Source organism: Poecilia mexicana, unplaced genomic scaffold (assembly GCF_051168715.1).
Source record: "Poecilia mexicana isolate PSO_F unplaced genomic scaffold, ASM5116871v1 scaffold_21, whole genome shotgun sequence".
Classification (NCBI taxonomy): domain Eukaryota; kingdom Metazoa; phylum Chordata; class Actinopteri; order Cyprinodontiformes; family Poeciliidae; genus Poecilia; species Poecilia mexicana.
Window position 1 is genome coordinate 8,820,847 of NW_028263390.1, and position 15,647 is coordinate 8,836,493.

Consider the following 15,647-nt stretch of genomic DNA (forward strand, 5'->3'; position numbering starts at 1 on the left):
TCAAATAGAGCAGAATCTAGAAACATCCTTTTTTAATGGGATTTATATACTAGATTACATTTATTGTACTTGGGTTATATACATATTTTATTCATGCAGTTTAGTTTTAGTTTAGTTAATTCTCTGTAAACATTGTCTGACGTTTTCTCATCAGTGAATTTAACTCTTTTTCAGCTTCTTTTCCTTAACTGACTACAAACAAATCATAAATCTGCAGAAATCTCATTTTGCTGTTGTTTTCCAAAAGGTTTTTGCCTCTGAACTCTTGTCCCAGCAAAATTGCCTCAGGCAACATCAAGCAATTCAATAATTCACTTTTTTTTTTTTTTAAACAGTAGTGGAATTTGAAGCCAAATATCACAGAGGCTTTATGCATTTTGAGCCGGCATTGAAGTTTTTAGGTCCACATCCAAACGTACAGGGGTTGACAAAGGTTGCCTTTCATGCCCTGCGAGAGGCTGTTAAAATATAAAAAGCAGATCTGAGTGAATGTCTGCAACAACTAATCACATTAGCATACAGAGCAGAAAAAGCTTACTGCATTTCCTCGGCTGCTAATGGCGAGAAAAACAAAGGCAGCGGAGGAGCTTGACTCCACAACTCTGATTAAGGGGCCACTCCCCAGAGAAAGTCCTTGCAAGAGTAATGGGCAGTCGTGAACTGGCTTTACTTCCATTAACCACACCAGCAAACATTTACATAATGTACACATAATGTGCTGATTCATTCTGTCCTCATTCAAACGAGCCTCAGATAACTGACCGTGGCTGGATCACAGCCATTCATCACGTCGGGTCATTTACATCCAAAAGCACTAAACAGGCGCCACACATGCATCTCTGCCAACATGCATTACGGGATCGTTTTTGAAAACTTCCACATCAAATCACGGGAATCGCACAACATGCTGCACAGAGATACCATCTGTAAAGCCCTTCTGCCAAATAAATCTTAAGGTGTTAAAAACGTACAAAACATTTATTTAATTTCAGGGTTTTTTTGTTTGTTTTTTTTTTATCTCTGTCAAACAACATTCACGTTTGGATTTTTTATTTATTTTCAGAAACGGCGTTTCAAACAATGGAGGTCAAGAGATTTCATTTCCCCCAAGTTTCACGAGAAGATGTTTGGCCGGAGAGCCGACGAGGACATCACTTTAAATTTGTGTCACCCTTGTTCTGAGAGACGTCTCTGAGACTTCAATGCCAAGTATAATCAGGGAAAGCTGCAAAGTGAAGATGGCTCAAAGTATCAGAACCATGAAGTTCACGCCTGTTCCGTCCTAATCAATCACTCGCCTGTCCACCAGACGTTTCTCGGCCTTTTAGTATGATCTTTATACGCTGTGACGGTGGAAGTCTTACATCCTCTAGTTTCTCTTGATGCTTTTGTAACTGATGGAAAACACGACCAGCAGAGACTTCCTTTACCAAAACGGCTTAATTCACCGTTAGGCTTAGAAGAGATTTGCATATGTGACTACTGTGTACTCTGGGAAGCAGACTTAAACCGGACGACCTGAGTTGTCTGGAACGTTAACGCATCAACAACAGGTCTTTAATGTATTTTGGTGCTAAGCCATTCAGTGATTTATAAACTAAAATAAGTGCTTTAAAGTTTATTCTCTGAGCAGCCATCTATGCAAAATGATAAAATCCAAAAATCCATATGAATTTTTACCAAAGTAAACTAAGAAACCGAGAACTACTTCCTTCCTACTTCAAAGCAAAGTTACCTTTTTCTTTTTTTTTTTAGATTTTAGAGATTCTTCATACCACAGTGATGGCTCCCATAAGCAGTGCTTTACAAGGTAGGACAGTTGCAACACTGTTCCTAATTTTCACCCCTAGTTCCTCAGCTAGTTGTTAGAGAATAGCACTCTGGAACAATAACGAAAACCAGAGACGAAACAAATAAAACATTTACAAGCATCAACACTCTACGGTAGGCAGAAATGAGAACGAACAACACGAGAAATTACAACTCCAGAACAAAAATAAACACTGACAGAAGGAGAAGAAGAAAAACAAAAGTGTAGTAAACAAACAACTCCAACACAGACACATAGAGAGTAAAAGTGAAGAAAGAACACTTCACGGTGTAATTGAAACGGCAATTTTAGTTGCAATCAAGAATAATGGCTGAAAATCACAATTGAGAGCAGAAAAGCTTCTTCGTTTGTGTTTTTCTTCTAGTTGGCACAGTATTTCTGCATACATTAGAAAAAGAAGAAGAAAAAAAACTACCTAGTTATCTCCTTCAAAGTCTTACACATATTTAATAATCTGTTTCATCTTTCTAATGACAGGCTGTAAGGAAATAAATCAAACTTTGAAATGATTGATTTTTCATAAAACTTCTGTCCTTTTAGTAAGACAGTAAGACCGTTTATTTGATGGTTCATTGAAAATTGGAGTTATTGTAAAGGTTGGTTAAAAATGTGTTCCCTTCACAGGATTATGACATAAAACTGTGACAACAATAAGGAGAACTGAAAACGTCGTGGCCTTGTCTCATATGTTGCCTTTGTATGAATAGCTGTACCATGATCATTTATCATTTTTGTGCTTATTCAAATGCAAAATCAACCGATTTCACAACATTTAGCATACCCAAACCAGTTCAAAATGTCCTTTCAATATATCAGGAAACCTTTTTGCAAAGAGGCCTATGAAATTAATAACATGGACAGATCTGCACACTGAAGTGAAATTTAGCAGCTATGAAATGAAGACCTTGTATCCATTTGCTTGATTACACTGTGCACAATAGCTAAAGAAATAGCATCAATGTTTATGGGCATCCAAATGAAAAGCCTTCACAATAAAAAGATTATATATATATATATATATATATATATATATATATATATATATATATATATATATATATATATATGCATGTTGGGTGATACAAACATGCATCACCCAACTTAAAAGAGCAAAAAGCAAACTGCTTGTATGCCAGGTGAATTGTGTGTTCAGGCTACAGATCCAACAGGTGTAATTTGGTACATATGACATTCTGAATGCATTAGAGGGAGAGTGACAAAGTGGTAAAAACAACTGTGTGAAACCAATTATTAAGTGAAAAATGTGATGCATTTGCACACAAATTTCACGACACATGACTTTTATGCCATTTCATACAAACAATGTAGCGAGAGAGCAGTCTACCCGTTATGTTGTTGATAGTTTTGAAATTAAAATTGTCCCGAGTTTAGATGAAACCGAGTTAGAAAGGTTGTGCAAACTGGTTACAATGTGTTTTAAAAGGTTCTTAGGGCTCGTAAAACATAATCTGTAACAATCTGTCACATTGCCATTTTGTAAGAGGAGCATGTTTGGCATTGCTTCTTGGAAATCTCCTGCTTCATCACAGAACCTAATATATGGTTGCCACCATCCAGAGCAGCTTAGAGGCAGAGTTGGGGCACGGTGTCGGGGACGAAGGGAGAAAACTGTGCAGAACCCACAGAGAGTTAATCTACAGTTTTATAAGCGAAACGGTTCCAGGTTATTTATTTATTTTTTATTTTTTGGTATTTCAAAGTCAGCACAAGTCGTTGTGTGAACTCAATGCGCTCAGTCTATCAGCAAAATGTGCACTTAGAAACACAGCAGGGATGATTCCCAACAGGTGCCTGTGCAACAGCAACTCTCGCCACAAGAAAGGTAGCAGAGCATTATAGAAGAGGGAGTGTGATCAGTTTGAACAGTATGTAAGCTATTGGCAGGCCACCAGAAATATATCTTTTTTTTTTCTTCATGGGCTACATACAGCTGCTGGATGTGACCCTCTGGCCTTGAGCTTGTCATGTCTGGTATACACAATGTAACAACTGTAAACTCAAGACATATCTTCAATTTTATTCTTTGAGTAAATCTGTAAAAAGGAACGAGTTGTTACATCGTATTTCCAATCTGCGGCGGTGCATTAAAAATATTTAAATGACTTATATGGTTTCATGTCCTTTTCCATATTCTTTTCTTGCTCTTGTTTTGTAATCCTTGTTTTAGTCTTAGTGAAATACTAGCTTCAGTAAATGCCCATGTCATTTTTGGGATGTTCTGGGGTTTTTTTAATGTTTCTCCAAACACACCACATTACAAAAAGCCATACGAAAATGACTTAATATATAGCAAAAGCTGTCTTTTTGGCAATAAATGGAGAAAAAAAGCTATTTTACAAAAGAGAAAAATTATACATATATTAGTTCAAGGAATACAGAAAAGAATGCTTAGAAAGCAATTATATATTTCTTCTATAGGTTGAGTCACAGCTCATACTGAACCTGCTTCCAGCATCAGCCATACTCAAATGAAGCCACTAATCAATAGGTTCCCCTGAGCTCACCATCCCACTCACTTCCCTACGCATACACACAAGTATATTACGTAGTCACTTTAAAAGCGTCTCCCCAGTGTACGCAAGTGTGAGCTTAGAATACAAACATCAGTAATGACGACAGATAAAGGAGTTATTAGGAACTGCACAAGCTTCAGTCAAATTTTCCGTTTCTTTCCTTTTTTTTTTAAATCGACATGTTCCATGCTTCTTTGAGTCAACTTTCTCTAATTAACCTTTCGGTGTTCTTGCTCTGCGCACACATTTACTCAGACACCTTGCAGCGGGACGGCAAGACATGGACCCCTGATGAGATCGGGAGCGCCGGTTTTACCGACCGGCGGGATAAAGCAAAGCCGGCGCGTCGGCTAAACAAACACCATCAACCGAAGCTCCTTCATGAACTCCATCAGAGGGCGGGCAAACAGAGAAGCAGACACACTTCCGCAAGTCGCCCACACATGCTGCTCAACAGTGTTGCACAGCGAAGGAAGCGTGTGCCAAGACAAGTTAAGCCTTTGACAAGTTTGTGAGAGTCAGGACCTTGCTGGTGGAGAGGGTGTTCATGCATAAGCAAGCAGCTGAACCCAATGGGCAGTCCCTACTTATGTTGCCTCTTGCAAGAATGACCACAGGAAGAAATTGGCACGCACATCTTCAAACTTAGAATCTACACGGCCAGTGACGTCAACAAAAAAAAAAAAAGAAGAAAAAATAAATAAGATTTACCCTTAGAGTGACGTCCGTACGCAGAGAAACACACATAAGATCTACACACGAACACACAATATCCTCATTAAAATTCCCAGGCTTCTGCAGCAGCGGTGTGAAGTAAGAGCTGTGCAAGCCCCTCCACTGATAACAGACAGAAATCGGGCTATTGTCTTATTTTAATCCATTTGAAGGAGTGAAGCTGGAAATATCAGGGAAGAGTGAAGACGTGCGTGGAACAATCAGTGGAAAATTGCACCGCCATTCCAGTTGGTTTCCACAATAAAAAAAAAAAAAGTGCCTATTTCGTACTGCTCCAGAGTCACTGAGAAACTATTTCCACAGCGCTAACATCAATATCATCCACCCGATATTAGCATATAGAAAAACACGACCGGATGTTTCTCTTCTGGAGGTTAATGCAAAAGTCAGATGAGGCTGTACGTCTTTGTCTTCTTTTCTGCACCGCACCCATTTGTTCTCAGTTTATTCTCAACTGCTGAGGTTGTTCAAAGCATGTTTAAAGGGAGAGCTAAAGTGGCCCTTTTGTCAAAGCCTGCATGGTAAACGCTGACCTGGTTTATGGCGAGGCAATTTGTTTTCCATTTGACCACAAGCTGAAAACATTTTGTCGTTTGCTTGCGGAGGTAATTTGACAACCTTGTGTAGAAGTGGAGCAGTAGTGGCCTATTTTGTTTTTAATACTAATAATAATAATAATAACTGTTTCAGTATTGATTAGCATTCACAAAGCCTATAAACTAAAGGAGAATGATTAAGGTTTCAAAAAAAAAAAATTTAAAGTCGACACTGAAGATTTGCAAAATATGACAAAGTAAATGTTTTGACACTTTTGATTTTATGTCTTTCCACAAAAATAACAATAAAAAAACACTGCGTTTGGTGCCGTTTGTGAGCTGTTATTATTAATAATAAAATTATTATTATTATTACACCGTATTGTGACACTTCTAATCAGTCAGTCTACAATGAACCAGAATGAGTTAAGTTCCCCAACATCAATTTGTTATTCACTCGGTCACTTCTCTTTCCTCCTTTGGCCAAATGTCTCTTAGATGTATTGTGCTCCGTGTCGGTCAATGAACTCTCTGAGTCTGCAATAAGCAGCCCCGGCAGAACTCTTAAGCCCTCCTCGATCGCTCACTCAATGAAACATTAGACGCTGCAGCAAAATTAATGCGGCTGAAATTAAATGAGAACACTGAAAAGGCTTCCCTATAGGAGAAAAAGAGGAGAGTTTCTTAAGCCGAACATCGATCTGTGCAGGAGCTGGGCAGGGTGCTGTATTAACTTTGCAGAGGACCTTCCCCGAAGACCAAACTGTGGCCAACACAACTGAGGTGTCAGCAGGTATAAAATGTGCTTAGATGGACTTTTGAGCTTTGTTAATATGTCACCTTTGAAAGTAAATAGCTAAAATCCCTTCCTCCAGGCTGACAGGATAACTTTAATTATGCTGTATAGAGAATGGTTTACAAAACACTCAAAAGTAAACTTTAGTTGTTTTTTTTGTTTTGTTTTTTTTATCAATACAATAAACAGCGACAGTCTCACATATTTTCTTTTTTTTGTGCAAATAAACATCTCAAAAAGTGGTGTGCAGTTGTTTTTCGCATCACTCTAAACACAAAATCCACGCTATAAAGCCTGAAAGTTGCAGCATCGATGTATGTGAATGTTTTTCCTTCAGCTGGCGAGAGTTAATGGAGGCTGGATGGAACAAAACAAAATAAAACTGGAAGAATATCTATTGGACGTTCCAAAGGACTTGAAGCTAAAGAAAAAGGTTTAACTTTCATTAGGACAATGGCGCCACAAGCAGAACCAGAGCTACAATAGAATAGCTTACATCAAAGTACAATGGCAAGTTTGAAAAGCCCAGTCAAAGCCAAGACGGCAATCAGATTGAAAATATGTCACATGGCTTAAACGTTAATGGTTACCACGAATATACATTCAATCTTGAAAAGAGAAATGAGTCCATTCTCCTGTATGAATGTGCAAAGCTGGTAGAGAAAAACCCCAGGAGACATGGAGGGGTAATTTCAGCAGAAGGTGGGTCTACAAATAATTGACTTAAGGAGGCTGATTATACTATGACTTTAGAGCTATGCCCTATTTTATGTTGGCCTTTCATATAAAAACCCCATACATTTTGGAGTTTGTTATTGCAATGTGACAAAATGCAAACAATAGTTCAAAGGATATGAATACATTTACAAGGCAAGGAATATTTAACATAAAACCACTATATGTGGAACGGCTGCTTTTATGAAACAGGAAAGAGGTTGAAGACGTGTATTTAATCTTATAAAAGCTAAAAGAAAGAAGAAAAAAAAATGATAATTTCAATTCCAGAAAAGAGGAGCAAAACAATTCTCTGGAAACAGTAAAATGAAACTAAGAGCAGAATCCTCTCAGTTTTAAGCTACTTAATGTAAAATACAGTGGCGCTTGCATATGCAAAGAATCCCTCCTATTCAGAGAAAAGTGAACAGTCTGTCCTGCCACTTAGTATTATTTTGAAAAATAAACAAAAGTGCACAAACGGCACAGCTGAAGAAAAAAAAAGCAGAAAACATAATGACAGGTATTGTTGATAAGAGATGCAGCACCAGAATGCCAGTTTTTGAGCTAATTAAAATTTGGAGTTGCAATCCACTAAAAATAGCATGTGCTGCAGAGGTCCATCAATTTAATCCCCCCCTCAGGGGACTGCTGGAATGCCGAATAATGTTCTTCTGCTGGATGGGCAACATAACACAATTCAAGTGGAGCACACGTGCAAGTGCAAGGATTTTATATGAAAAGAAAAAAAGTTGGCAAAAGAGGCAATATTATTTTTCAGACACAAACAGAAAACAGAACAAGTGTCATTGATCTTTCTACATAAGAATGCAATAATGTATCTGCTTATAGAGACAAACTCCACTAGTACTGTTCAATATATACTTATAATTCTCTTTCATTCCTCCAATGTTTATGTACATGTTAAATATGCAAAACATTACAGAAAACAAATATATAGAGACAATAGAGACCTATAACACAATGGAGCTTTGGCATCCAGCTAACAAACATAATGAGTTTGTCAATTACAGCACAAAAACTACAAATGTGGAATGATGAGGCTCCCTCAGAAACCATTGTTTCTGTCCCACAGATGGTCTATTATGAGGGATGGCTTCATTTCCCCGTTTGTTCTTCGTGTGGGCTCCTTAGTACGGCCAAGGTGAAACGGTGCAGAGAAAAGACGGGGCACCGACTGTCAGCTGCTGAGATGCATTTAGCCCCAATCTCGTAGACCGCCAGGGCCATCCACAAGCTTTTCTAAACAAGGTTCAATTCCACAACCTCTGTCCAGGTGTCAGTCCAAATAAACAGGTGCAGAAAAGTGACTTGTAGAGGAGTGGGGGTGGGGGCATACAGCAGGGGACACGGATAAGAAGAGCCAGGAGAGTGGGGAACAAGACCGGTGAAAACAGTATAGTGTTTTCATAAAGAAGAAAATTCAGGAAAAGTGAGCCTGAGGGCAAAATGATGGTGCTGCATCATTTACCAAACAGAATTTGATTTTGCCTCATTTCCATTGAATTGTACAACTTGAGTCAGAGCGGTTCGGCAAGCTGTTTTGTCTGTTTTCATTGTATAAGAGGTCCACTCAATCAGCCTGTACCACACGGTACGGTTAGGGCGGAGCTACTGGCATGCGTTACGTTTCTGGTCACACCGTTGTGGCCTCTTAACCGCAGGAGCAGGGATTGTTTCTTGTGGACAAAACTGCAGCGTAGCACATTAACGATGACACAGGTTAGAAAATTCCCAAGACCTACAAAAACAAATACAAGCAGGAACCAAGAAAATGACAAAGATATGCCGAGGTGTAATAAGTTACACTATACATTAAAAGTCCTTTTAAGGAGTTAGAAGTGCTGACCTGGAGTTTCCTCCAGCTTTACAAAACACAGACTAACACAGTGCTCTGCCTTCCCTACCTGTTGCTGCATATTGCTGTATGGATGGTGCAAAAAAGGCTATTCTCTTACAAGAAAGAAATATTGGAATGTTTTTAAATATTTCTGGTTGTAAGGAAACGCACAAAGGTTTATTGGTTAACCAGGTTCTACTCAAACACAAAGCCTGACTAATTAACCTGGTAATAACAGCCTTTTATCCTGGAGTTACTATAATGAGAACACATCTTGCTTGTAGATTTGTGACATAAGGTCACAGCAAAACAACCAATTGCCAAAAAAAGCAATGAGGTTAAAATACGTTTCATCATCACTTATCCTTATTTTAACAAATTTTACACAATGTTATGATAAAACATCAAGTTCAGATCGCTCACCCCTATTTTGCGCAGTAAGCAACAGCTACCAATATGTTAGTTTGTGTTATTTTAGTGTTGTTGATTCAATATTGTGACTGTAATATATGAACAGAATTATTGCTTCTCTGTTTCAAATAAAAGCAGCTTGATACTTTTTCTTCTACATTTTACATAGATGAAAGGTCTGTTTACTCAAGGTTATCATACCGTTAGAATCTCAGAGAGGCAAATACCCTGTTTGAACTAAAATGTTACTTTTTAAGCTAAACCGTAGCATCATATGTTTGCAAGCACTTGCACATTACACTTTAGCACTTTACCGGTGTTGGACCACGCAGACTTTCAAATGAATACAAGTTTAACTGGAAACAACATTATAAGTGAAAAACCTTAGCTCCACTGCCTCTTCCTCTCCTCGATCGCTAGCATATTTGGCAACAAATGAAGCACTGAGAGTGCATCAAAGATGTATGATTATTTTCCAAGTCGTTTGGTATGAAAAAGAAAACAAGAACCTCTGCAGAGGAAGAGAAGCAGCAACGAAAGATTAAGGAGGAAGCGCCGAGATGTTTCGAAAGCGAAGCATGCGATTTTAAATGGATCTCAGCAAAATTTCTTGAAGCGGAGATGGTTAAGACCCAGGGTCTTCCTTTTTATTGCAGATCATTATAGTTCACCTACATATTTCTTGTCGTGTATAAACTCCCGGGTTTGGCTTTGTCTTATCCTTATAAGCCAAAGCCAAAACCAAAGTAAAACCTATATTTTACGGCTGTTAGTGCAGCCGTAAAATTTAGGTTAGTGCAAGACGAGGCAACCATTCTCGTGCCTCTGCTGTTGAGGTGAACGGATGCCAGATCAATAAAGCAATATGTATAAATCACTGTTTTGTTTGTCAAATGCTGATGGGGTCTTCTGGCTTTCCATACAGATACAGATACATACTGGAGAGGTCGAATTTACTCTGTGTTTTAATCAACAATCTATTTTTCACTGAACCACACCACCAAGCAGCCACAATATAAAAGTCTTAATGGGCAAATATGTTGTCAATTTGTATGAGTATGTACTGCTAAAAGGCTCAGTTTGTTGTGTGTAACATTCTTTAGGAAACATGGATTTAGGCAAGAGGCAAATGTCTCAGTAACTTGATGTGAATACTAGTTAATCCGTCTCATCTCAGCATCTCTGTAATCCTCGACAAATAGCAAAAAAAATAAAAAAATAAAAAAATCAGACAATAACAACCCACAAGAAACAAGCAGATATGATAAAATAATCTTGCAAATGCCTGTTCATATTTTTGAAGTAATATAATGACAATGCAATTTAAGACTTTTAATAACAAAAATATACAAGCGGCCATGGAAAATGTCAGAACTTACAATAGACGTCCACTCGGATGGATTTAATAGCTGGGGAACCGAGGCCGTTCTCAGCCTTGCAGTAGTAGCGACCCCCCTGTGTCCTCTGGATCTTCGCAATGTGCAAAGTGTCATTGAACACACTGGAGTCCTGGAAGCGATCTGACACGCTGCCAGCTGTCTTTGTCCATCGGATCTGAGACGGGGAAAAAAAGCAAACACCAATCATTTCCAGAACCCATTTCAAGAGCTAATCCTCTGTTAAAGAGGGTAAGTAGTGCACCAAGTACACAAACACTGTTTAATGTCTAGCAAAAGACTTTCTGGAGGTGTGTTGTGATGCAATTACCCAACAATGTGCGTTTCACCACAACAAGATATCTGAATAGTGTGGGAGCACTTATAAAGATGTCAGATTTTTGTGAGGTAAAAAAATTAAACCTTGAAAAACAGTGAAAAACATTCCCCAGTTTTGGTTGTAATGTGTTGTATATATTATTTTCAATCGTTACTTACTAGAGATGCAACTCAGCACAAAAATACGAAGGAGGAGTTTCATGAAGCGTACAAACTGATTGCTAGTGAGAGTTGGGGGTATTGTTGCCTGACAGCAAAAAGCTCTTGGATCTTTCTGCATGTTCTCTCGGTACATGCACCTGTTCTCCCTGGGTACTCTGGCTTCCTCCCACAATCCAGAAACATAACAGTTACGGTAATTGGTCTCTCTAAAATTGCACACAGGTATGCATGCGTGTGTGTGTTTATGTTGCCCTGTGAAAGGCTGGCAACCTGTCCAGATTGTACCCAGACTTTTGCTCAATTAACACTGCAGACAGGCGCCCTTCCCCCCAGCATGGACGTTGATTCGATGAAAGTGCATCGAATAAATAAAAAATAATGTTTTAAGTCATGCAGATGAAAACAACTGAGTAAATTGTAAAAACTGGCCATGCAAAGGCAGGGTTGCTAAGACTATGCTGTCCAACACTGGCTCATAATAGGCATACGCAAACAATGCCTTGATCTGGGGTTCTTTTCGGTGTTTATAAGCTATTTTGCTCTGAATGAATAAACTCAATTCACCCAGCTCTGTTACAACTAATGAACTGCTGTCTAGAGGTATTCAAGCTTCTGTCATTCAACATGACAGAAAAAGTTCTCCATTCTATCGAAGATAGAAAGTGTTTTTCTTAAACTGTTTCAACACAAAACTGTCTGATATGGATCCTCTTCTAATATTTCTCCGCCGTCTTTTGCTTCACACCAGATCTACATCGCCATGGTCTTCTCAACATGAGTACCTTTCACTAACTGATGGGACCCAGTTAGCCCATGGCATTGAGGTGTAATGAAAGGTGAAATAGTGTTACTCTCCAACATGAGGTTGTAATTGACTCTCAATCATCTCCTTCTCCTGTCCTCATTAAAGCTTACAGCATGAGCAGGTACTGTGACAACTCTGGCCTGGGGGCCAACACAGCGAGAACCACCGAGCACAGAGCTCTGCTTGATCCCTCGCTCTAAGTAAGGCGCAGATGGACTGGCTTTGCCTGCAGAGCCTCACATTTCTCTGTCTAGGCAGGCGAAGCTCTGAATTAGAATCCAATGTCTCCACACTGTATGGTGATAGCATCATCTTGGATGCTGATAACATCCTATTTTACAGAAACAGCATCAGATGGAACAGGGATATCATGGCATGAGGGACAGGGATTGGGTCCTATCAGAGAGAATGCTGGTGGGTTGGAGGGTGACGGGGTGGAGGTAACCATGGCAGCTCCATTGTCAGGTTATGACGGTTTTAGCTTTGCTTATTTTCCCATCAGATAGGAGAGAAAGACGAAAGGGTGAGTGGCCAAAAATCCTGATGGAGGATGATGAGCAGAAGAAGGCACTCGCATTTGTTTCATCACAGAAGTTTCAGATTCTCTGACTTGCCTAAAGTGTCTTTGCTTGGAGCAGCTGAAATAAATTGTGTTTTGTCTTAGTGTTTCTTTTCATGAAACTCTCTCACTGAAAGAAATGATTAAGCTGTTCTGTCTGGACATTTTATGAAGTGTCCCCAGGGACTTAAAAAAATCAATCAGGCATAACATTATGACCACTGACAGGTGAAGTGAGTCACACTGACCATCTCCAAAATAATGGTATTAGTTAACATGAGGTCAAAGGAAGAAACAGTGATGAACATACAACAGGGTCATAGGTCACTGATCAGATGATGAGCAAAATCTGTCCCACACACACAAAAAATTACCTACATTATTCATGATGATTTAGGGATTTAAGAAGAGATGTTGCACTACAGTTTGTTGCTTATGGAGCTGTATTGCCTTCGACCAATGAGGTTGCCAGTACTAGTCATAATGTTATGCCTGATCTGTATACCGTACACACACTGCCAAATGAGACACTAATAGACAGTGCTTCTTGGAAAAGCCCAAACTCAGCACCTGATCAAAGCTGAAACACCACTGATGGAGAATTTGTGGCCTTATTAAAGCAGCTAGGGACATCATGAGTTCAGCAGAACAAGCACTAAACCTAAATAAGTTACGAGCATAAATTAGGTGCGGGGTGGAAGGGGGGGGGTTTGAAATTCTGTGTCACTCTTCCAGAGTGCGCCGGATTCCCTCGCGCAAACACAAAGCTTTCTTTTTTTGTGTCGATCTCAGCAAAATTCAGTATTCTCTAAGCTTATAGCCTCAGCCTTTTCTTTGCCTTTTGTGCAAAGAGCTTTGAGTTTTAGGAAAACGCTGTATCAATAAGTGCATTGTTAGAGTGACGTTAAGAAGCGCGTATTCAAACGAGGCTTTATATTCTCAGAAAAGAGGGTGCGTCGCCGTTTGTTTGTTCACGGGGACAGTAGACCACATTATCGGATGAGCTCTCAGCTCTTCCTCCAACCCGAGGCTATTTTCATGCCTTCGCTCCTCTGACTTTTTACATCTAAGCACCTCAGCCCACAGGGGGAGTCTTGAAGTGTGACTGGTGAGAACAGTTTGACCCTCTCCAGTCTCCTTAGTGCAATGCAAATACTCTTGATCGGGGAAGTGCTAGCAGATTTGAGCATTATGATAATTGCTGCTCCTGACACTAAAAGCCTCGCTACATTTATTTTTCTTTTTGGCTTTTTCTGCTGCTCATCTCATATTATGTGCCTGCAATTACATTCTTATGAATAAGTCAAACTGCCAATGGTGCACCACCCTGAAACTGCTCTCTTTTAGAAAATAAACCTGTGTGTGGAGACTGCTCCTGTATATTATAACTTGAAAATTCAAAAAAAATAAAATAAAATAGCGTGGCTTATTATTTGTGATGGGAAAAAAAATATATATTTGGATGGCATATTCAAAAAAAAAACAACAACAAAAAAAACACGAAAACATGACGCATATTAAGGCACAAAACCAAAAGTGCAAATCCCTATTAAACGAGACACCCAAACTGATGGATCAACATTTGCTCACATGGAAGGAAGAGACTTGCCTAACTCTGTACCCAACTGAAAATCCCAGCAGTGTTTGAGACCACACATGCTGGGATGCCGCGGCAAGCGCTAATTAAAATGCGCCCAGTATCTGTTGTTATGCGGGGATCATATGCTGGAGCACGCGTTCTCGGTGAAGCTCCCGTAACGCCTGCTGTGACGTTTCCCTCTCTCCAACTACGGACCGACTTCTAATTGCTTGCCATCTTTTTTTTTCTTTTATGCGCCATTGGTGGTCTGTGCCTTCTCGGTGGTGCAGACAAGTGTGGCTGAGCATGACAATCAAGTGATCAAAAGAACCAACAAGAGGTTCAGATTCTGAACTGCGAGCACATTTTCTCTCCAGGTCTATTTCAGGAAAGCTGTCCCCTCCCTCACACTCACAACAATGGGATGATCAAATTAAACAAGGCAAATGGTCGACACTTTGACGGCAAACCGAGAACCAAAAAGGAAACTGGATATTGATATCTGTAGTAACTTTCTTTAACTTACTACAGTGTCTATAGTAATCAAGGAGAAAGCACAATCTGCTGGACGCACCAGCACTGTGGGTAAATGTTATGTGGAGCTCCAAAATAAAGCACATATCCCCATTGGTGGGTATTAGGCCAAATGCCACGGGGCCTGAGGTCAGCTTATTTGTACTTGCTGACCCGTGGAGGTTTGAGTTGAATCTGGTGGGCGAATAATTGAAACAAAGAAATAAAAAAAATAAAAAAAGGGAGAGTGTTTGCAATGTGGTGTTGGAGCCTGGTACTCAAACAAAGTAGTGTGGACATAATGGACGCTGGCCAAGGCAGAGGAGACAGGGGCAGATGGCTTTATCATCAGGGACTCTTTGATGTCTGTTCATAGCATCAAAGACAATGAATAAATCTGGAGAAGAACGACCATGAAAGCATGAAACGATAAAGCTGTCCACATTTGGTTTTCTAATGCGGAGTCACAGAAGGTGAAATAGTAATGCAGAAAATGTCTCGGTCAGTGGATTAGTCTTGTTCTTATTATTATCATTTCATTTTGCATCTTCCAGTAGGAGGTTTGTATTTTAGCTTTGGTTAGGTCTGTCTTCTGGGCCTTGAGGCTTTTCATATCATAAACTTACATTTTTCACAACATCATCTTCCTCTGGATTCTTTCAAAATCTTGGTTTCTCAACTGAAACTCAATTTTTTGTTTACCGCATAAGTTTAGTTAGTTATTGCTTTTGACTGTTTTTCTTTTTTTCTGCTGAACTCATCCATTCCCCCACCAACCCCTCACGCGTCGCCCCGTTGCGTTTCAACCTGTCATTTCAAAGGCAAGGGGGAAGTGATGCCATGCGGAAACAAAACTTCCTAACTATTAAACATGTTAGCATATGCAACTTCATTAC

At 39.5% G+C, this 15,647-nt stretch overlaps 1 protein-coding gene across 1 annotated transcript in view; it reads right to left on the reverse strand.

Moving 5' to 3' along the window:
• The window catches only part of mdga2a (MAM domain containing glycosylphosphatidylinositol anchor 2a), a 128,573-nt gene that overhangs the window by 98,234 nt on the left and 14,692 nt on the right, over positions 1-15,647 (reverse strand). Inside the window, exon 3 of the mRNA XM_088002262.1 lies at positions 10,798-10,972. Coding sequence (XP_087858388.1) covers positions 10,798-10,972 — 175 coding nt within the window. The remainder of the gene's footprint in view (positions 1-10,797; positions 10,973-15,647) is intronic.